The sequence below is a fragment of the Musa acuminata genome, chromosome BXJ1-6, assembly GCF_036884655.1.
Source record: "Musa acuminata AAA Group cultivar baxijiao chromosome BXJ1-6, Cavendish_Baxijiao_AAA, whole genome shotgun sequence".
Classification (NCBI taxonomy): Eukaryota; Viridiplantae; Streptophyta; class Magnoliopsida; order Zingiberales; family Musaceae; genus Musa; species Musa acuminata.
The window spans coordinates 1,779,484-1,797,156 of NC_088332.1; the positions used below are offsets into that span (position 1 = coordinate 1,779,484).

The 17,673-nt window shown below is 39.4% G+C and overlaps 2 protein-coding genes across 3 annotated transcripts in view; one reads left to right on the forward strand and one right to left on the reverse strand.

The window, feature by feature from the left end:
* LOC135675550 (uncharacterized) overlaps positions 1-17,673 on the forward strand; it is a 104,709-nt gene that overhangs the window by 57,872 nt on the left and 29,164 nt on the right. The gene's annotated exons all lie outside the window — the stretch shown is intronic.
* On the reverse strand, positions 10,473-16,478 carry LOC135675547 (oligopeptide transporter 5-like). Of its 2 annotated transcripts, XM_065185826.1 has the most exons (5): positions 16,000-16,478; positions 12,140-13,627; positions 11,872-11,969; positions 10,762-11,760; positions 10,473-10,651 (listed from the first exon to the last, which is right to left on the reverse strand). In XM_065185826.1, exons 2-4 carry the CDS (start codon positions 12,620-12,622, stop codon positions 11,184-11,186), a joined length of 1,158 nt encoding a protein of 385 aa, XP_065041898.1. In that variant the 5' UTR covers positions 12,623-13,627; positions 16,000-16,478; the 3' UTR covers positions 10,473-10,651; positions 10,762-11,183. The 2 variants fall into 2 exon arrangements, 1 of the variants encoding a protein (XP_065041898.1); XR_010513907.1 differs by lacking the exons at positions 10,473-10,651; positions 10,762-11,760; positions 11,872-11,969; positions 12,140-13,627 and adding exons at positions 13,672-14,740; positions 14,827-15,585; positions 15,671-15,883 and having other exon boundaries at positions 16,000-16,266.

Genomic DNA, 17,673 nt, shown 5'->3' on the forward strand with positions numbered 1-17,673 from the left:
CTTTGGAAATGACTTACACAGACTTAAATGATTTTTTCTATTTTTTACCCTTAAAATGATGAATCTGTGTTAATTTTATAAATTTGGCCAATTTATGATTAATTTACAACCACTTTACCCCAAAACCACTTGTATATTATTAGAGAATGTTTTTTTAGTTACATAGTTTTCAAACAAGGTATATTGTTTTGGGAAACCTATTCTAAAATAGTATAATCCTAATAAATAAAGTGTAATTAAGATAAGTCTTTAACATTGGTATTTTCACTGATTTCGATCCTTAAAAGGTTTAATTTGTGTATTTATTTAATTTTGGCTAATTCAACATGAATTTATAACCACTTTGAGCAAAAAAAACATCTAAATATTGTTAGAGAAGATTTTTCGAAGTTGAGAGAAAATTTTTTGGAGACCTATCTTATGTTGTTTTAAAATGAACAAGGTCACATTATTTTTTAGTCCTATTAAAAAGATGGAGTAAAATCTCACTTAAAATAAATATAACTCAGATATCACATTTTAAAAAATTCTTAAAATCTCATAAATCCTTAGAAATGATATACAAAGGCCCAAATGACCTATTTTTGGACAAAATTACACAATTTTTAATTTTATTAAAAAATAGTATAATCCCATTAAAAAAGAACATAACTTAGGTACTAGTTTTCTTTTCTTTTTTTTGAAGTTTTAGGAAACTATGGAAATAATGTAGGAAGGTCTAAATGGCCACTTTTGGTTCTTAAGCTTTTAAAATGGATGTTTCCACTATTTTTAGCCTTAAAATATTGAATTTATCTCATTTTTAAATTTTGTCCAATTTAATGTGAATTAATAACCACTTTGGGTCACAAAAAAGGAATATCATGAGATTAATGTTTTGAGAAAATAATTTTGAAGTCCTTGCTTATATTATTTTTGAGATTTGATTTACACTATTTTTTAATATGATTGCATTGTTTTTATTATCGAGTTCAAAAATAGTGCGACTCAATTCAAAAATTTTATAACTCAGATCTCACTATTTCTATATTTTATGAAATTTTAGAATTCCTTTTAAATGACTTACAAAGGTCTATATGTATTTTTTTTCCTATTTCTAAGTCATTCAAATAGGCATTTTCACTGATTTCAACCCTTAAATGGTTGAATTTATATCATTTTTTTATTTTTATAAAATTTGAAGTAAATTTAAACTATGTTGGGTATAAAATCACTTCAATTTTATTGAAAAAGTTTTTATAAAATAATAAAAATAAAATTTTGGAGACTCGAGTTACATTTTTTAAATCTAGGGTTGCATTGTTTTTAATCCTATTTTAGAAAAGCATTTAATGTCATTCAAAAAGACTACGAAAACTAGAAAACAATTTAACCCCATCCAAAAAGCCTTTAAAATAGGTATGAATATTTATTTTAACCGTTAAAGCAGTTCATTAAAGTCCGATTCCAAATAAAGTTCATTGTACTTTTATTTGATCCAATTTGAGTACCTCTACAGGATAGACCTCAACAGAAAACTCAAGACCACGATTATTAGTATACAAGTATTTTTAAATTTTTGAGAGAAAATTATTTTTTTAGATCAACTATTTTTAAATATGGTCGCACTGTTTTTTAGTCCTATTTAAATATAGGATAACCTCATTCAAAAAGAGTAAAAGTGAGGTCTAACTCTTTTTTATTTTCTAATTTTTAAGAACATAAAAAACTATTTACAAAGGCCTAAATCATCTAATAAGTATTTCACATATTTTTAAGCTTTTAAAAGGGCCAAGAGTCATTTTTTCAATTTTGACCAATATAACATGAATTTACAACTATTTTGTACTAAAAATCACTTATATGTTATTAAAGAACGTTTTCTAAAGTTTTGAAATAAATTTTTTTGGAGACAAAGTTACACTGTTTTCAAATTTTTAGGTTTTTATTCAAAAATAGTGTAATTTAGGTCTAACTATTTTAGAAATATCCAAAATTTCACAAAACATTGGAAATAATATATAAGACCCAAATGATCATTTTTCATTTTTAGTCTTTTAAAGTAAGAATTTTCATGTCATTATTGAGACAACCTAATGGTTAGTGCATTGTTGCAATATTAATCGATGTAAGGTTTGACTACATGTTTGAGTGTCTTATAAATTGTTTAATGTAACAATTTTTTAAAACATATGGTCATTAATTTTTTAAACCTTTGAAAAGCTCAATTTGTACCTTTTTTCAATTTTGATATTTAAAGTGAATTTACAATTACTTTAGGCCAAAAACTAGTGAATATTACCGTCGTATGTTTTCGAAAGGAGTCGAGTTACATTGTTTTTGGTTCTCATTTACAAACAATATTTCTTCATTAAAAAATAATGCCAATTCAGTCAACTATTTCGAAGCCATCCAGGATTTAATAAAACCTTAAAAACATTTTGTAAAGGCTTGAACAATCACTTTTTCTATTTCAAACTTTTAAAATAGATATTTTCAACTTTCAAAATAGATATTTTCACTGATTTTAGTCCTTAAAACATTTGTGTCAATTTTTTAGTATCGACTAATTTGAAAAGAATTTACAATCACTTAGGCCAAAAATCACTTGTAAATTATTAGAAATTTTCTTTCTAAGTTTTAATTAAAGAATTGGATACTTGAATTACAATGTTTTTAAATAGCATCGGACTATTTTTTAGTCCTATTATAAAAAATGTAACCTCAGTTTCACTCTATTCAAAAAATCATTAGATTCTGTTTCTCTTATAAATTTGTATTCCTCTAATAACTTTCAATTATATTTCATCTCTCGTTCCTTAATCCTTCAGTAACTTTCGTTGTCTGACAAGCATAAAAAAAAGGTGTATCTGTCTGAAAATTGCAAAGAATTTTGGTGAACTTCTATGATTCATAGAGGTTTATCCATCACTCTTCTCCTAATCTAACTTACAAATTCATAACTCATATATGAAGATCTTACTCATATACAAAGAATTTAGTATGACTCTAGATAACACCTTTTAACACTAACTCAGATAAACTTTAGATTATGTTCCAACATTATGTAATTTATTTTACAGGTTGAATAAACATGGAATGAATGAATCTCAGGGCTACAAGTATTTTGTTTTGCGTGCACAAAAAATAGCATTATCACATGGATATGAAGTCATCAATTGGTATGAATTCTACATCCGGATGAATTGTATGTCCTCGGTTGTTTCTGCTCTAAAACTTGTGTTCCTTAATGAACAGGGAAGAGACTTTCAACAACTTTGGGAGTCAACTCAGCCCAAAAACTGTGGTTCATAACTGGTATTTTTTCTTGATCTGCCATGTTTGTTCTAATTGGTATCAAGCAATACATATGCTTTCAAATATGTCAAATGTAAGTTCTCATCATTAATGATAAAACACACATCAAATGTTTTTTTAGGATATACACATAACATCTATACAACAATTGGTACCAGGAATCCAATAATAATGAATATATATATATATATATATATATATATATATATATATATATATATATATATATATATAATAAATCACTAATTTGTGCGTTGGTCTCGTGGATCCTATTTTGGATTCCTTGATTGAGATTTCTCATGGGGAAGAATCATTCAAGAGAAATCAATTAAATTATTTTGGTTTTATATCAAACTATAGCTCAAGAAAAAGTTAAAATCATTATGATAATTGGTGGAATTTGCTAAACCATATATAGCTCACTGGGATATAGAAAACAGTTAGTCCTTGAAACATAATTAGTAGATATATTGGGTTTAAAAAAATTCAAATAATGTGAATGAAGGGATGGTCATCACAGGAACTTGTGTCCATAGATTGAGTTAGATACTTCTATCTAAATTGGGCAAATCAGATGTACATATGACTTCAATCGATAAATTATACTTAAACTCTATTCGGACAAAATCATAAGAGACTTCAATCGATAGTTTATACTTAAACTTTATTTAGGCAAAATCGTAAAAGAACAATCTTACCATCATATCGATGATCAAATCTTAATATTGATAGAAATAATAGAAGATAAGAACAATTATTGAAAAAATTTTATTGAAGAAATGAAGAAGCTTAAATACATTAACATGTTCCCTCTCCTATTTATACAGATTATGCTAAAGTAATTATTTTAACAACTGAACCATAAACAATAATATCCTTTCAACAAATTAATTGTAGTCATATACCCGCTGATCAAATTTAGTGATAATCTCAATTGAATATTGGACAACCTTCTACAATAACTCCTGGTGTTGTTGGACAATGAGCCAAGGGGCAATGGTGCATATATTTCATGAGATTGAAGAAAAAAATTAACAAAAATGGTCAAAATAAATGCTTCGAAATCCAGTCCAATTAATAACACAATTATAATGTGCCCACCATTCTTTGAACCTTCGAAAGATGAAGTAGTTAAATATCAAACCAATTATGAACCATGACCAAATGTTAACCGTAGTGGTAGGGGGCACAATGGTGCCAACACTAAATATGACTAGCCAATTAATTAGTCTTATTCATGTTTTTTCTGGATATAGATGCGACAACATCTACATTCTCATTGGTGCAAAGAGTCCAATAATATTGAAGATGAAGATGAAGATGATGGAATACATGCAATAAGGAAATAATATTTTAATTGGACCTATAAGCCCCCATGTCACTCGCAAATTACCTTCTTTGGCAACGGCATGTCCAAAGATTTTTCTTGGGCAATAATTCTAGATAACATATATTCTTCAACAAGTATAAGATCCATAAGCTAACTACACATGCTAGTAGACTATCTGAAATCTACATCTAAAGATAACATATAGGATGGTAAGTACAATATAATAATGTTATAGAATTCAAAATTTAGATTTGCAAGAATATGTCAATACTAATTTTCAAATCTATTCAGATACTAGCTAGATAAGGATACGACACAGTGATCCAGAAAATACATGTATCAAGAACATTACTTTTGGAGGAATCTTCATGTAATGTGCTAGCTTCAGTTGTACAATGAAAAATTTTGCCGTATAAGGTGCAGTAGAGCCGTATGTTGCGAATGCTATATTTCAATAGGTTTATCCGACTGCAAGTACCCAATTATAATCTCTAATAAAAGCTTAGTTGAAAATCCCTAAAAAATATTTACAAGGTTGTCTCAATATTCATCTTACCTGACCGATCGTAGCTGCCATGACTCCTTCTGGAAGCAAAAATATAAACACCAAGGCACCAGCTAATATAACTTCCCGATAACGAAGTTGAAGTTGTTCGGTAAATCCCAGAATGAAAAAATGTGAACAATAAGAGAGTTTGATATCAGGCATCAGAATGATCCCAGTCTGTGGCACGGAATAAACAGTGAGTTATAATAATAGGTCTAAAGAACCTCCGCAAAAGAATCGTGAAAATTATTTTTTATGATACGTACAAAAAGATTGGCAACACAATTGAGAAATACAATTCAACATGAATTTACTAAAGCAGGTAAATTCCTCCATCGAAAACGATTTCTAAAGAAATCAATTTGACGTTAGGGAAAGAATCGACTTCAGCTACAAAGAATGGGTCATTCTCTGTACACAACGAATGACCAATATTCCACGCACTGGAGTTGACTCGCTCATGTCGGGATGACAGGTCTCGGTTTCTTGAAGGCTGACAGGCTCTGCACCCCGTTTACGTCGTCGAACTCCGGGTTCGGCGACGCTGGCGCGATCAGATAGAACGCCCTGTGCCTCGAGCTCGCCCCCTCCGACGACGTCATCGCCGCCGGGGTAGTGCCGCTGCCGATGTTCCCGTCGTTGTGGCACCTCTTGTGCCCCCCAGCGCTTGCCCCAATGGAAACGTCTTCAGGCACACCGAGCACCGGTGCACCGTGCCGCCGCCGGAGGCCGCCACGGTGGCGCTTGCGCTTGCCGTGGAAGAGCCCCGAGGCCGAGGCTTCCTCGACGCCGCTGCTAGGTTTCCGATGGCTGGTCTTGTGCCTGCTGGTGCGATCCGAATGCCTCCCCGCTAGGTTTCCGATGGAGAACCATTCCGGGTGGGAGGGATCACAGGATCACGGGACCTGCGGGACAGGGCCCACGCCTTGTTGCGTCGTTCACGGATGGGAGGGATCACGGGACCTGCGGGACAGAGCCCACGCGCGATCGTTCACGGGTGGGAGGGATCACGGGACCTGCGGGACATGGCCCACGCCTTATTGCATCGTTCACGGATTGGAGGGATCACGGGATCACGAGACCTGCGGGACAGGGCCCACGCCTAGTTGCGTCGTTCACAGGTTGGAGGGATCACGGGACCTACGGGACAGGGCCCACGTCGTTCACGAGTTGGAGGGATCACGGGACTTGCGTTCACGGGTTGGAGGGACAGGTTGGAGGGACAGGGCCCACGCGCGGTCGTTCACGGGTGGGAGGGATCACGGGCGGAGGGGTGGTGTCGACGTCACGGTATCCTCCTTCGAGGGTGAGGGTAATAACAAAGGCAAGGGGTGCCTCAGGCCACGGTCTTTATGCATCCGTGAACAAGTCCAACGATTTCCTTCTCCGGCCCGCTAACCATCTCCGCCACCTTTATTAACAATATGATTGTGCTTCTTCGCATACGCATACGCATACTTACTGAGGAGAATAAGATCACACAAGGATGTCCAAAGTGCGTTTAACTCAGAAACAGGAGATGATCGGAAAGAATGGAACACAAAAAAAAAGAAAGAAAAAAGAGAAGTAATACGGACGAGCATGAGGAAGGAAGGGGAGTGGCGGACATGGCAGCGCTGCTGTACCCCACCTCCCACATCTGCTCCCCCCGGGTCCCGCTATGCGTCGTAAATCACCACGACCGCCATAGACTCCACCATCCTTATATGGCGGCCAATTATGACGGTGGCGAAAGTGAGGGATGATGCAAGTGTTTCTCCCTCTGTCCTCTCACAAGGCTCGATCACTTAGTATGCGGCAAGCAAAAGAAGAACAAACAGAAACACGCCGCTGCAGCTTGTGTCTTCAGATATGTACGTGTCTTTCCCATGTAGGGGAAGTAAGTGAAACTTCCTCTCTGTACACGCCGCTGGCAGTGGAACTTCTCCCTTTCTTCAGAAAAGAGTAGTTGGCATGAATTGAAGGGCAGCAATGGTGAGTTGAGAGACAAGAGATGGGAAGGGTAAGGTATGGGGTTCAGTCAGTAGTTGGGACGAGGTGTGGAGGTGCGGTTACTCTCTCCCTCCCTCTTTTTATATATAGCAGCAGCTCATCAGTCACAGAGAGAGAACAGAAAAACACCAGATTGAGAGAGAGAGAGAGAGAGAGCAGTGAGCATATACATAGCTGTAAGAGAAGCACAGGAAGAGGGGTTGAATTTCCAAATGGAAATGGCAACTATGGCTGCGCGGTCCCTCTGCTTACTTCCTGTGTAAGCAGAGCAGGGCAGCGTGGCACGAATAGCGCCATTTATTATGTAATTTAGATGCGAACTTCGCCCCCAACAAGGGAGCCGTTTGGCCGGTAAGTAGTGGGTAACGGCGCATCATCATCCTTATGGGGCGGATGTGTCACGCACTACCCAATTAATGATGGTGATGGTGGGTGCACATCGCCTGCGTGATGGTGATGACGGCGAGATGTTGGCAGATGCGAACCATGTAGCTTTCGGTGTACCACCATGGTCGAACTAGCCCATTTCGATCGACTCCCAATGGTGGTACCTCGGAGTCCCACATCTTTCCACCAATTAGACGATGATGTTCCCTGGTCGGTGCCTCTGTCGTGACGACGGTTGTTTTCGTGTGGGTGACGCGGCAGATGGCGACGCGTGCGTGGAGCGGAAGGCAGCGGGCTACCATGGGGTGCACTATCGCCATGTACACGTACCCCGCCCCCGTCTCCTTAGACCACTCCTTCAGCCTCCGCACCAGCTTTAGAGCGATCCCCCCTCGTCTAAGGAAGCCACTCGATTAGATTAGTATTAAATACAGTGATTAGTGTGGTGGGGGAGATTAACGGGTGGTGAGAGTCACCGACGAGAGGGGGAGACTCGGAGGTCGAGGAGGTAGGCCACCTCCCCATAGATGGTGGCGGTGCGGTGTGGTGCAGCAAAATGTTTACGGGTCACAGTAATTTCAGTACACCAATATTCTTCGTTAAACACTATCAGATAGTGAGTTGAACACTATCTAAGAGAGCTATATCTTTCACCATTATAGGCAAAACACTATCACCGAATAGATGATAAGACAAAGTCTCATCTCTAGAGTGTTATAGGATAAGCAAAATGATACGGGCATGAAGTCAAATGGACGCTGACAAGGTCAAGGGACTTAAAAACCGAACTTGATCAGGATAAAATACTTAGCTCGTAAGTAATATAGGAGTGGTGCACTCATCACTAAATCATAGTCATGTGAGTTTTTTTATTTGAAGTCCCGACGAACCTTCGTGTTCACGAGAACTACCTCCCATAACAAAGGAGAGGTTAGGACCTCCTCCGCTCTTCGGCTATTGAAAGGCGGAGCGTGGACCTCAATCGTCTAACGACCAATAGATCAAACGAAGCCTGTACGAGAAATAAGAGATCACAACCTAAGAAGAAAGAGCATAATGGTGATAGATCGATCTGTTGTAGAACTGAGGCCAGGACTATAAAGGACTCGAGAACTAACTCACTCTATAAGAAATTGGGACAAATTAGAGAAGACTTCTAATAAGGCCCTAGAGGCTCAAATGAAAGAATAAGCCTCACCCACATGATAAAGGGGTTTTTTACTTCTTTTGATTATTCACGCCCACATTCATCTCGAGTTATTAACTTGAGTATCAAAATGGTCGAGTTGGAAAACCTCTCGTAATCTCGATTTTCATGTTAGAAACACCTTATGAGCTCGATGTTTCTACCTTGGAGACACCTCGAATAACCTTACTCATACGAGTCCGGATCACGTCGAGTTGACTAAGATGTCAACGACTCTTTATCCTAACACTTATAATGATGAATAAATAGTTTCTTGTAAAGGTAAATTTCATATAAATATTTTATTTTGATATTATTATATTATTTTATTAAATGATAGATATTTTTTGTTGAACAAGACATGCACGCCTATCTTTGGGACACGAAGACACAAATGAATGTGTCGTTGAGATTTGATAGGTTAATAAAAAATAGGCAGGATTAGAGGAATAATAATTTCTAAAAAAAAATTAGCACAGTAAAATAATCACTTTCTCATAAACCTTTTTTATGAAAAATTTGAGTGTAGCGTTAGCTTTAGACCTCACCTCATTTTTTTTAAAGCTCCTTTTTTTTTTTTACTCTATACCCAAAAACACAAAACCAATCGAGATGTGGAAAAGAAATTTGTCACCACACCGTTACGAGAAGTGAATTCCAATTTTGAGTATTTGTTGCATGCTTCTTTGTCAAATGTTAATATGAATGACATTGTAGAATTGTTTATCGAGATCAAAAATTTTGTTTTTGTTGCTCCATATACAAGTGATGGGATACATTTCAGCCTATCTTCTTAATAAAATCAACATGACATTTTTAATCTTTTCTGTAAAAAAAATTGAGATTGACCCGGTAGAGTATCTATTTTAACAATTGAAACAAAGAAAATTATTTTTTAAACAACTGAACCATGAACAATAATATCCCTTCTACAAATTGAGTGATCAAATTCAATGATAGTCTTAATTGATCACGGGACAACCTTTTACAATAACTCCTGGTGCGGTAGGACAATGAGCCAAGGGGCAATGGTCATCCATCTCTAACCCCTACCAATCTGGTCCATATATACCCCGAAATTGAAGAAAAAGAGTAACAATAATCGTCAAAAAAGTTGATCCAGAATCCAATACGGCTGATAACACATAATTATAACGTGCCCACCATCCTTTGAATCTTCGGAAGACAAAGTAGTTAAATATCAAACCAGTTATGAACCATGACCAAACATTAACCGGAGTGCCAAGAGGCACGATGGTACCAACACTGAATATAACCGGCCAATTAATTAGTTTTATCCATGTTTTTTCTGGGTATACACGCGATAATATCCACACTCCCACTGGTGCAAGGAATCCAATAATAATGAAGATAAAGATGATGGAGTACATGCCATGAGGATAGAACATTCTAATTGGACCTATAACACCCCATGTGACTCCTATAGCGAATGACCTTCTTTCCCAAGGGCATGTCCAAGGACTTCCCTTGGGCAATAATTCTGGATAACATATATTTTTCACCGAGTGTAAGACCCACCATCCAACGCTGAAGCTAACCACACATGCTAGTATACTAGCTAGAATCTACATACAAAGAAAAACATATTGGATGGTAAATATAATATAATAATATTAACAAATTCAAAATGTGGATTTGCAAAAATATGTCAATATATGGTACATAAATTGTGATGTATCTTAATGTAACAAAGTGGTCCAGAAAATACCTGTATCAAGAACATTACTTTTGGAGGAATCTTCATGTAATATGCTCTCTTCATATCCATAGTAAAATATTTTGCCGTATTAATTGCAGTAGAGCCGTATGTTGTGAATGCAATATTTGCAATAGGTTTACCCGACTGCAAGTACCCAATTATGATCTCTAATAAAAGTTTTATTGAAAATTCCTGCAATATAGTAATTATAATTATCATATTAAGCTGGATTAGAAGAAAAATATTGACAACGTTGGGCTACAACCATATATGAGTATCCGATGACTCAATATTCATCTTACCGAACTAGTAGTAGCCATCATGACACCTTCTGGAAGCAAAAATATGAACACCAAGGCACAAGCTAATAGAACTTCCCAATAGCGAAGTTGAAGTTGATCGCTAAATATTTCACATACCAAGATGGCAAAACCCATCATGGAGAAGAGTAGAGAGTAGAACCACCACCGGGGAATAGACTCATAATTTTGTTTCATCAACCTCGTGTGAACATCTTGCATTTGATGCCGATATGAATCGAGAAATTGTAGCCATATCGATCTGCTTAACACCAGAAGAGAACTATCAGCCAACAAGATTATAACACGTAACTAAATCAGTAGTAAGGTAATTATTTCAACTATAAAAACAATAGCACACTAATTGTACCAAAAACAAACATTACAATGAATATTTATTTACAAGAAAAAAAAAGTTACAGTTCCTACCTCCCATAGAAAAGAGCAACATGAGAGATGCTTGACGTAAAACAAGCCATGGTAAAACCATAACTATACATAAGGGAGGCACTGAAGTATAATTTCGAATAATTGTTATATGCTTCTTCGTTGAATGTGAGTGACTTCTCATCTAAAACCCGGGACACATTGTAAAATTGCCCATCGATGTCAAAAATACTTGATGAAAAAATAGGAAAGCATTTGGCATCGTAAGCATTATTCCAATAAGATAATGGTACTAGAACATAAATAATAAGAATGAATCCGGCCATCATGTTGACCACCACAAATGCAGGAACTGCCAGAGGACTGTCCATGTAGGATGTCATGGTCATCCAATCCAACGCAAAAGAGCCTATGCCTAATCCATTGAATCCAGAACCTATTTGCTGCGCAGTTATCGAGTCTTTCCATATCCAACAAACGAACGATAGAGCCGTGATAGAAGGAAAAAGGTAAACAGGAACAATACTATACGTAAAAATTACAACGATGACTATAATGAAGAACTGATATCGTGACAATTTTCCCTTGGCTCTTTTTTTCGGCTCGTGTAATGCCCTGCGAGTGCAAACAACGAAGACATGTTAAATAAATTAAAACAACGAAGACATGTTAAATAAATTAAAAGTCTCTTGTCTTTTGCATTGTTTACGAGGAGAGGCACGCCACCTGTAGAAGGCGACGTCTACTAGAGTCGAAGGCCACCACATATAGGGCGAGTGCACTAGCAACTTCATGAATATGCCAGCAAACCCATATCCGAGAAACTACACACCATAAGCCATTTTAAGTTGTCACTTCTTCAAAGGAAGTAGGGAAAGATCAACTAGAATTAACTAAAACATTCGAAGAATTCAGCATCATATTATTACTTTTTTCTAAAGAATAACTAATGGTTTTTTTTTTACACCGATTTCATGATAACAAAAGAAATCACCTGAATCGATAGTACCAGCAGTATGGCCGGCAGTAACGGGATATCCTTGTGGTAGAAGATCTTGGATATAGTTAATATTTCAAAGCCGGCAGAAGCACTTACCCTGCCGGCCAACATGGTGGTCGCCACATGTTCTTTCAAGTTGAAGGGTCCTGGATTCAACGAGAAACTCCAGTTTGTGTATGGCATTCTTATCACTTTGTTCGGTAGCATGTTAGCCATTAGTTTCCCAGCAATGAACACCATCATGTTGATGCAGACATGTGAAAAATTGAACATTTGCTGTCGGTAAAAGGATAATGCTGCACTTACGGACCCGAAGATGCAAATGGGGATTCCGATAAGCCATGTTCGGAATGTCAAGACTTGCAATGTGTTATCATCTGTTGGTGGGACTGTCAACCGAACTTGCTCGATCGGAGAGTCATCCAGAATCGAACCTGAAAGAAGAGGAGAGGGAGGAAGAAATTGAAAAAGAATCATGTAAGGATGACAGTAAGAAGTCAAAACGAAAGATGTCAGGGCATATCACCTTTTTCATCGGCCATTTGGTAGGACTCCTATTAGAGAATAAGCTGTATATTGAGCAGATTTAAAGGATGAAAGCATCTCTAAATATAGTGGAAAGGATTAATTGTCCAACCATTAATAGAAAGAGTTGTGATTCCGTTGCCAAATATACTATGATTAGTTTTAAAGGTGTCGGTGTGGCTGTGATAGTTAAGGGAATTAAATATGTCAGTGATCCCAAAAAAAAAATGTAAAAAATCGTGAACTGGATAGTGGGAATATTCTATATTAAGTGGATTGGCGTTGGTACATTATTGCTTTCAAAATATTTTTTCTCTTTTTCTCACCTGGTTATTGATGGCAACGTCAACACCGGAATGGCTGACGAGGAAGAAAAGGAGAGGAAACGAGGTGTGAGGCGATTGGGATAAGATATTGGTTCATGCAAGCTAATATTTCATTCCTCAGAAAGGTGTGAGGCGATGGGGAGAGCAATGAGGTCTTTTTTTTTTTGTTCTCTTCTAACAATTATTTTTTTATTTATTTACACACACGTTTCCCTGTGCCTCGAGCTCGCCCCCTCCGACGACGTCATCGCCGCCGCGGCAGTGCCGTTGCCGACGCTCCCGTCGTTGCGGCACCTATTGTGCCCCCCAACGCTTGCCCCAAGGGAAACGTCTTCAGGCACCCCGAGCACCGGTGCACCCTGTCGCCACCGGAGGCGCTTGCGCTAGTCGTGGAAGAGCCCGAGGCGAGGCTTCATCGACGCCGCTGCTAGGCTTCCGATGGCTAGCCTTGTGCCCGCCCAGGGCCTGGTACGACCCGAATGCTTTCCGTCTGGAAGGCCTGTACTCGAGCTTCCCCGGCGGTGCCAAGTCGAAGGACAACAATGGCAGTACCGGGCCCTTGCCCGAGGAGGCAGAGCGCCCCTCCTTTGTCGGCGGGTGATCGAAGCGGAGGGAGAATCACGTATCAAACCTGAAAAAAAGAAACAAGCAAAAAAAAAAAAAACATATTGTGCATAACACAGATTTAACCTCCTCGTTTCATTCCATTCATAGTATCAATATACATAGTAAAACGCTTAATCACAGCCATATATTATAAAATTAAAGTACAACTCTAAGAAGTTAATCACAGATCCCACTAGATAAGATAACCTAAGTTAACGAGGAGGATTAGATGATAATAAATTACATAATGACATTAACCGACGCTGGATTTGGATGACAACACGATAGGTTTTCGGCACAGCAGTCTTTACCTTCACCAATAAAAAATATTAAAATAATCATTATAAATAACATAAAAATAAATAGCATCACACCAGCCATCCTTCGCACGCTACTATTTCACAACTCGAATCTATTTCACAACTCGTACTCGTTGTTGTACTATGAGTATCATTTTATAGACAATGGTTCGACCTACTCCCTCTCAAAAGCCAGCCCACCCGTGAGGTGAGTGCCCGCGACAACGACGTGAGCTACTTTGTGCGATGCGTAATGTTCAGCGTTGGTCCTGTGGGTCCCGCATCATTCGCGTCTCTGAAGTGGAACCTCATGGTCGACAGCCACCACGTCGTCTCCGTTGTCTGCCCACGTCGCGTCCGGCAGATCTCGTACAAGCAGGTCTCGTGAGCCTGCCCCGTGAGCTCTTGCCCAGGTCTGGTGATCCTGCCCCGCAAGAGGACGAGTGAACCTGCTGCAGGTCTCGTGATCCTGCCCCGCAAGAGGACGAGTGATCCTGTCCTCTTGCCCCGCAAGAGGACGAGTGATCCTGCCCCGCAAGAGGACGAGTGAACCTGCTGCAGGTCTCGTGATCCTGCCCCGCAAGAAGGTCTCGTGATACCTCACACCCATCCGTGAACTCCGTCACGTGCACAACAGGTCGTGGACCGCGGCTGCCGAGTGGTGGCGGCGTGCGAGCCGCTCCAGCGGGGGATGCGCAGCCACGGCAGCGCCCGGTCCACCGCGCGGAAGGTGCCGAGGGAGGGCGGGTTGACGAGGACGGCGTCGATGCCACGGTGTCCTTCTCCGTCGCCATGAACGCGTACTCCGCCCTCTTCTCCTTAGAACATGCCTCCATCGTCTGCCACTCGATTAGATTAGATTAGATTAGCCTAAGATGCAATCCCCCACGCCCTGTTACAGAGTTCACGGGTTGGAGGGACCGACCTGCGGGACAGGGCCCACGTGCGGGCGTTAACGCGTGCGTGTTCATGGGGGAAGGAGGGACGGCGAGGAAGTATTAAAGACAGTGATTGGGAGAGCGGCTCGCACGCCGCCACCGCTCGGGAGCCGAGGTCCCCCACGCCTTGTTGCGGAGTTCACGGGTGGGAGGGATGACCTGCGGGACAGGGCCCACGTGGTCGTTCACGGGTGGGTGTTCACGGGATCACTAGCGAAGGAGGGACGGCGAGGAAGGTGCCGAGGGAGGTTGTCGACGTCACGGTGTCCTTCTCCGTCGTCCCACGGGACCTAACGATGCCACTCGATTATATTAGATTAGATTAACCTGAGGTACAATCCCCAAATGCGGGACAGGGCCCACGCGCAGTCGTTCACGTGTGCGTGTTCACGGGATCACGAGGGAAGGAGGAACAACGAGGAAGGTACCCAGGGAGGGCGGGTTGGTGAGGACGATGTCGATGTCGGGGGGAAGAACTCGGTGGCGGCGAAGCGGCGGCGGTACAGGGCCTGGGCATCGGCGGGGGTGAGGCGGAGGATGGCGACGCGTGGGGGAAGGGGAAGGCGGTGGGGGCTAACACGGGGTGCACCGGGATGGCGGGGGTGCGGAACTTGGAGTAACCGCACCGCCCAGTGAAGAGGCGGAAAGACGATTAGTTGTCCTTCTCCGGCGTCATGTACGCGTACCCCGCCCCCTTCTCCTTAGACCACTCCTCCATCCGCTGCACCAGCTTCAGTGCGAACCCCCTTCGCCAAGGATGTCACTCGATTAGATTAGTATTAATGACAGTAATTATTGTGATGGGGAAGATTAACGTGTGGTGAGAGTCACCGGCAACAGGCGGAGCCGCGGAGGTCCACCTTCGCATAGATGGGGGCGGTGTGGTGCTTCGAGGGTGAGGGTAATAACAAGGCAAGAGGGTTGCCTCGGGCCACGGTGCGATGCACCCGTGGACAAGCCCAACGATCTCCTTCTCCGGCCCGCTAACCATCTCCGCCACCTTTATTAACAGTATGATTGTGCTTCTTCGCATACGCAAACTTACTGAGGAGAATAAGATCACAGAAGGATGTCCAAAGTGCGTTAACTCAGAAACAGGAGATGATCGGAAAGAATGGAACACAAAAAAAAAAAAGAAAAAAAAGAGAAGGAATACGGACCAGCATGAGGAAGGAAGGGGAGTGGCGGACACGGTAGCAAGCAAAGAAGAACAAACAGAAACATGCCGCTGCAGATAGGGGAAGTAAGTGACGCCAGTGGAACTTCTCTCTTATTCAGAAAAAGAATAGTTGGAATGAAGTGAAGGGCAGCAATGGTGGGGGGCTCTTTATACTACTTTCCTTTCCCTGGTCGGTTGAGAGAAAAGAGATTGGGAAGGAGAAGGCATGGGGTTCAGTCAGTAGTTGGGACGAGGTGTGGAGGTGCGGTTACTCTCTCCGTCCCTCTTTTTATATATAGCAGCAGCTCATCAGTAACAGAGAGAGAACAGAAAAAGACCAGACTGAGAGAGACAAAGAGTGCAGTGTGCATATACATGGCTGTAAAAGATGCACAGGTAGAGGGGTTGAACTTCCAAATGGAAATGGCGACTATGGCTGCGCGGTCCCTATGCTTACTTCCTGTGTCCATAATGGAAATGCCACGATTATTCCGTTCCCACGTCCATAATAGCATATTCGAAGGATATGATGTGTATCTACATATATATACGTATATAGAGATACGTTATGTATATACATACATATATGCGTATATAGAAGTATGTTAATCGGGGAGGGATGAAGAGAGGTCAATGTAGCACGAATAGTGTTAAAAAATTAGATAAATAATAAAATATTTAAAAATAAGTATTAAATTTATTTATTTATTATGTGAATTAAAGACTCATATTTTTTTAGAACAATATATAATATCTCAAGTTATGTTTTCAATCGGTCCATGACTCAAAAAAAAATTGATGGAATTAACTTACTGGAAACTCTATTCAAATTATACATAACTATCATCATAGCTTTCTATCACATTGAATCGGGTATAAAAGAATAATCTATCATGCTCTTAATCATATCCATAAGAATATAATTTCATCTAGAATTATAACATAACCATCACTCTTTGGATCGTTAGAAGATGAAGCGATTAAATATTATACAAACAATGAACCATGACCAAATGTTAATTGGAGTGACAAGCGATGCAACTGAACCTACACTGAATATAATTAGTCAATTAATTAATCTTACCTATGTTTTTTTAGATATACACATGACAACAGCTACTGGTACAAGAGTCCAATAATAATGAATATATATATATATATATATATATATATATATATATATATATATATATATATAATAAATCACTAATCTCATGTGGAAGAATCATTCAAGAGAATTCAATTAAATTGTTTTGGTTTTATATCAAACCATAGCTCAAGAAAAAGCCAAAATCATTATGATGATAGGTGGAATTTGCTAAACCATATATAGCTCATCAGGATATAGAAAACAGTTAGTTCTCGAAACATAATTACATGAACATAGAGTAGATTTATTGGGTTGAAAAAATCAAATAATGTGAATAAAGGGATGGTCATCACAAAATCGTAAGAGACTTCAACCGTAAGTTCATACTTAAACTTTATTCAGACAAAGTCGTAAAAGAATAATCTTACCATGATATGGATGTTCAAATCTTAATATATCTTTTCTTCATGATAAACTACACTTAATTCTTATTGTAGATAAGGTAGGTCTTGAGGCACATATTCTTTTAGGAATTTAGAAGTTGGGAAAGCCATTGAACTGAGAGAGATAACAAAGACCTTGTCT

Bases quoted from the DNA above. Each gene is read 5' to 3' on its own strand.
- LOC135675547 (XM_065185826.1), bottom strand. From the start codon at position 12,622: ATGATTCTTTTTCAATTTCTTCCTCCCTCTCCTCTTCTTTCAGGTTCG. The intron at 11,970-12,139 runs GTGATTTCTTTT...TATGGTGTGTAG, and splicing joins TGCTGGTACTATCGATTCAG to TTTCTCGGATATGGGTTTGC. The intron at 11,761-11,871 runs GTGGCGTGCCTC...TTGCACTCGCAG, and splicing joins GTAGACGTCGCCTTCTACAG to GGCATTACACGAGCCGAAAA.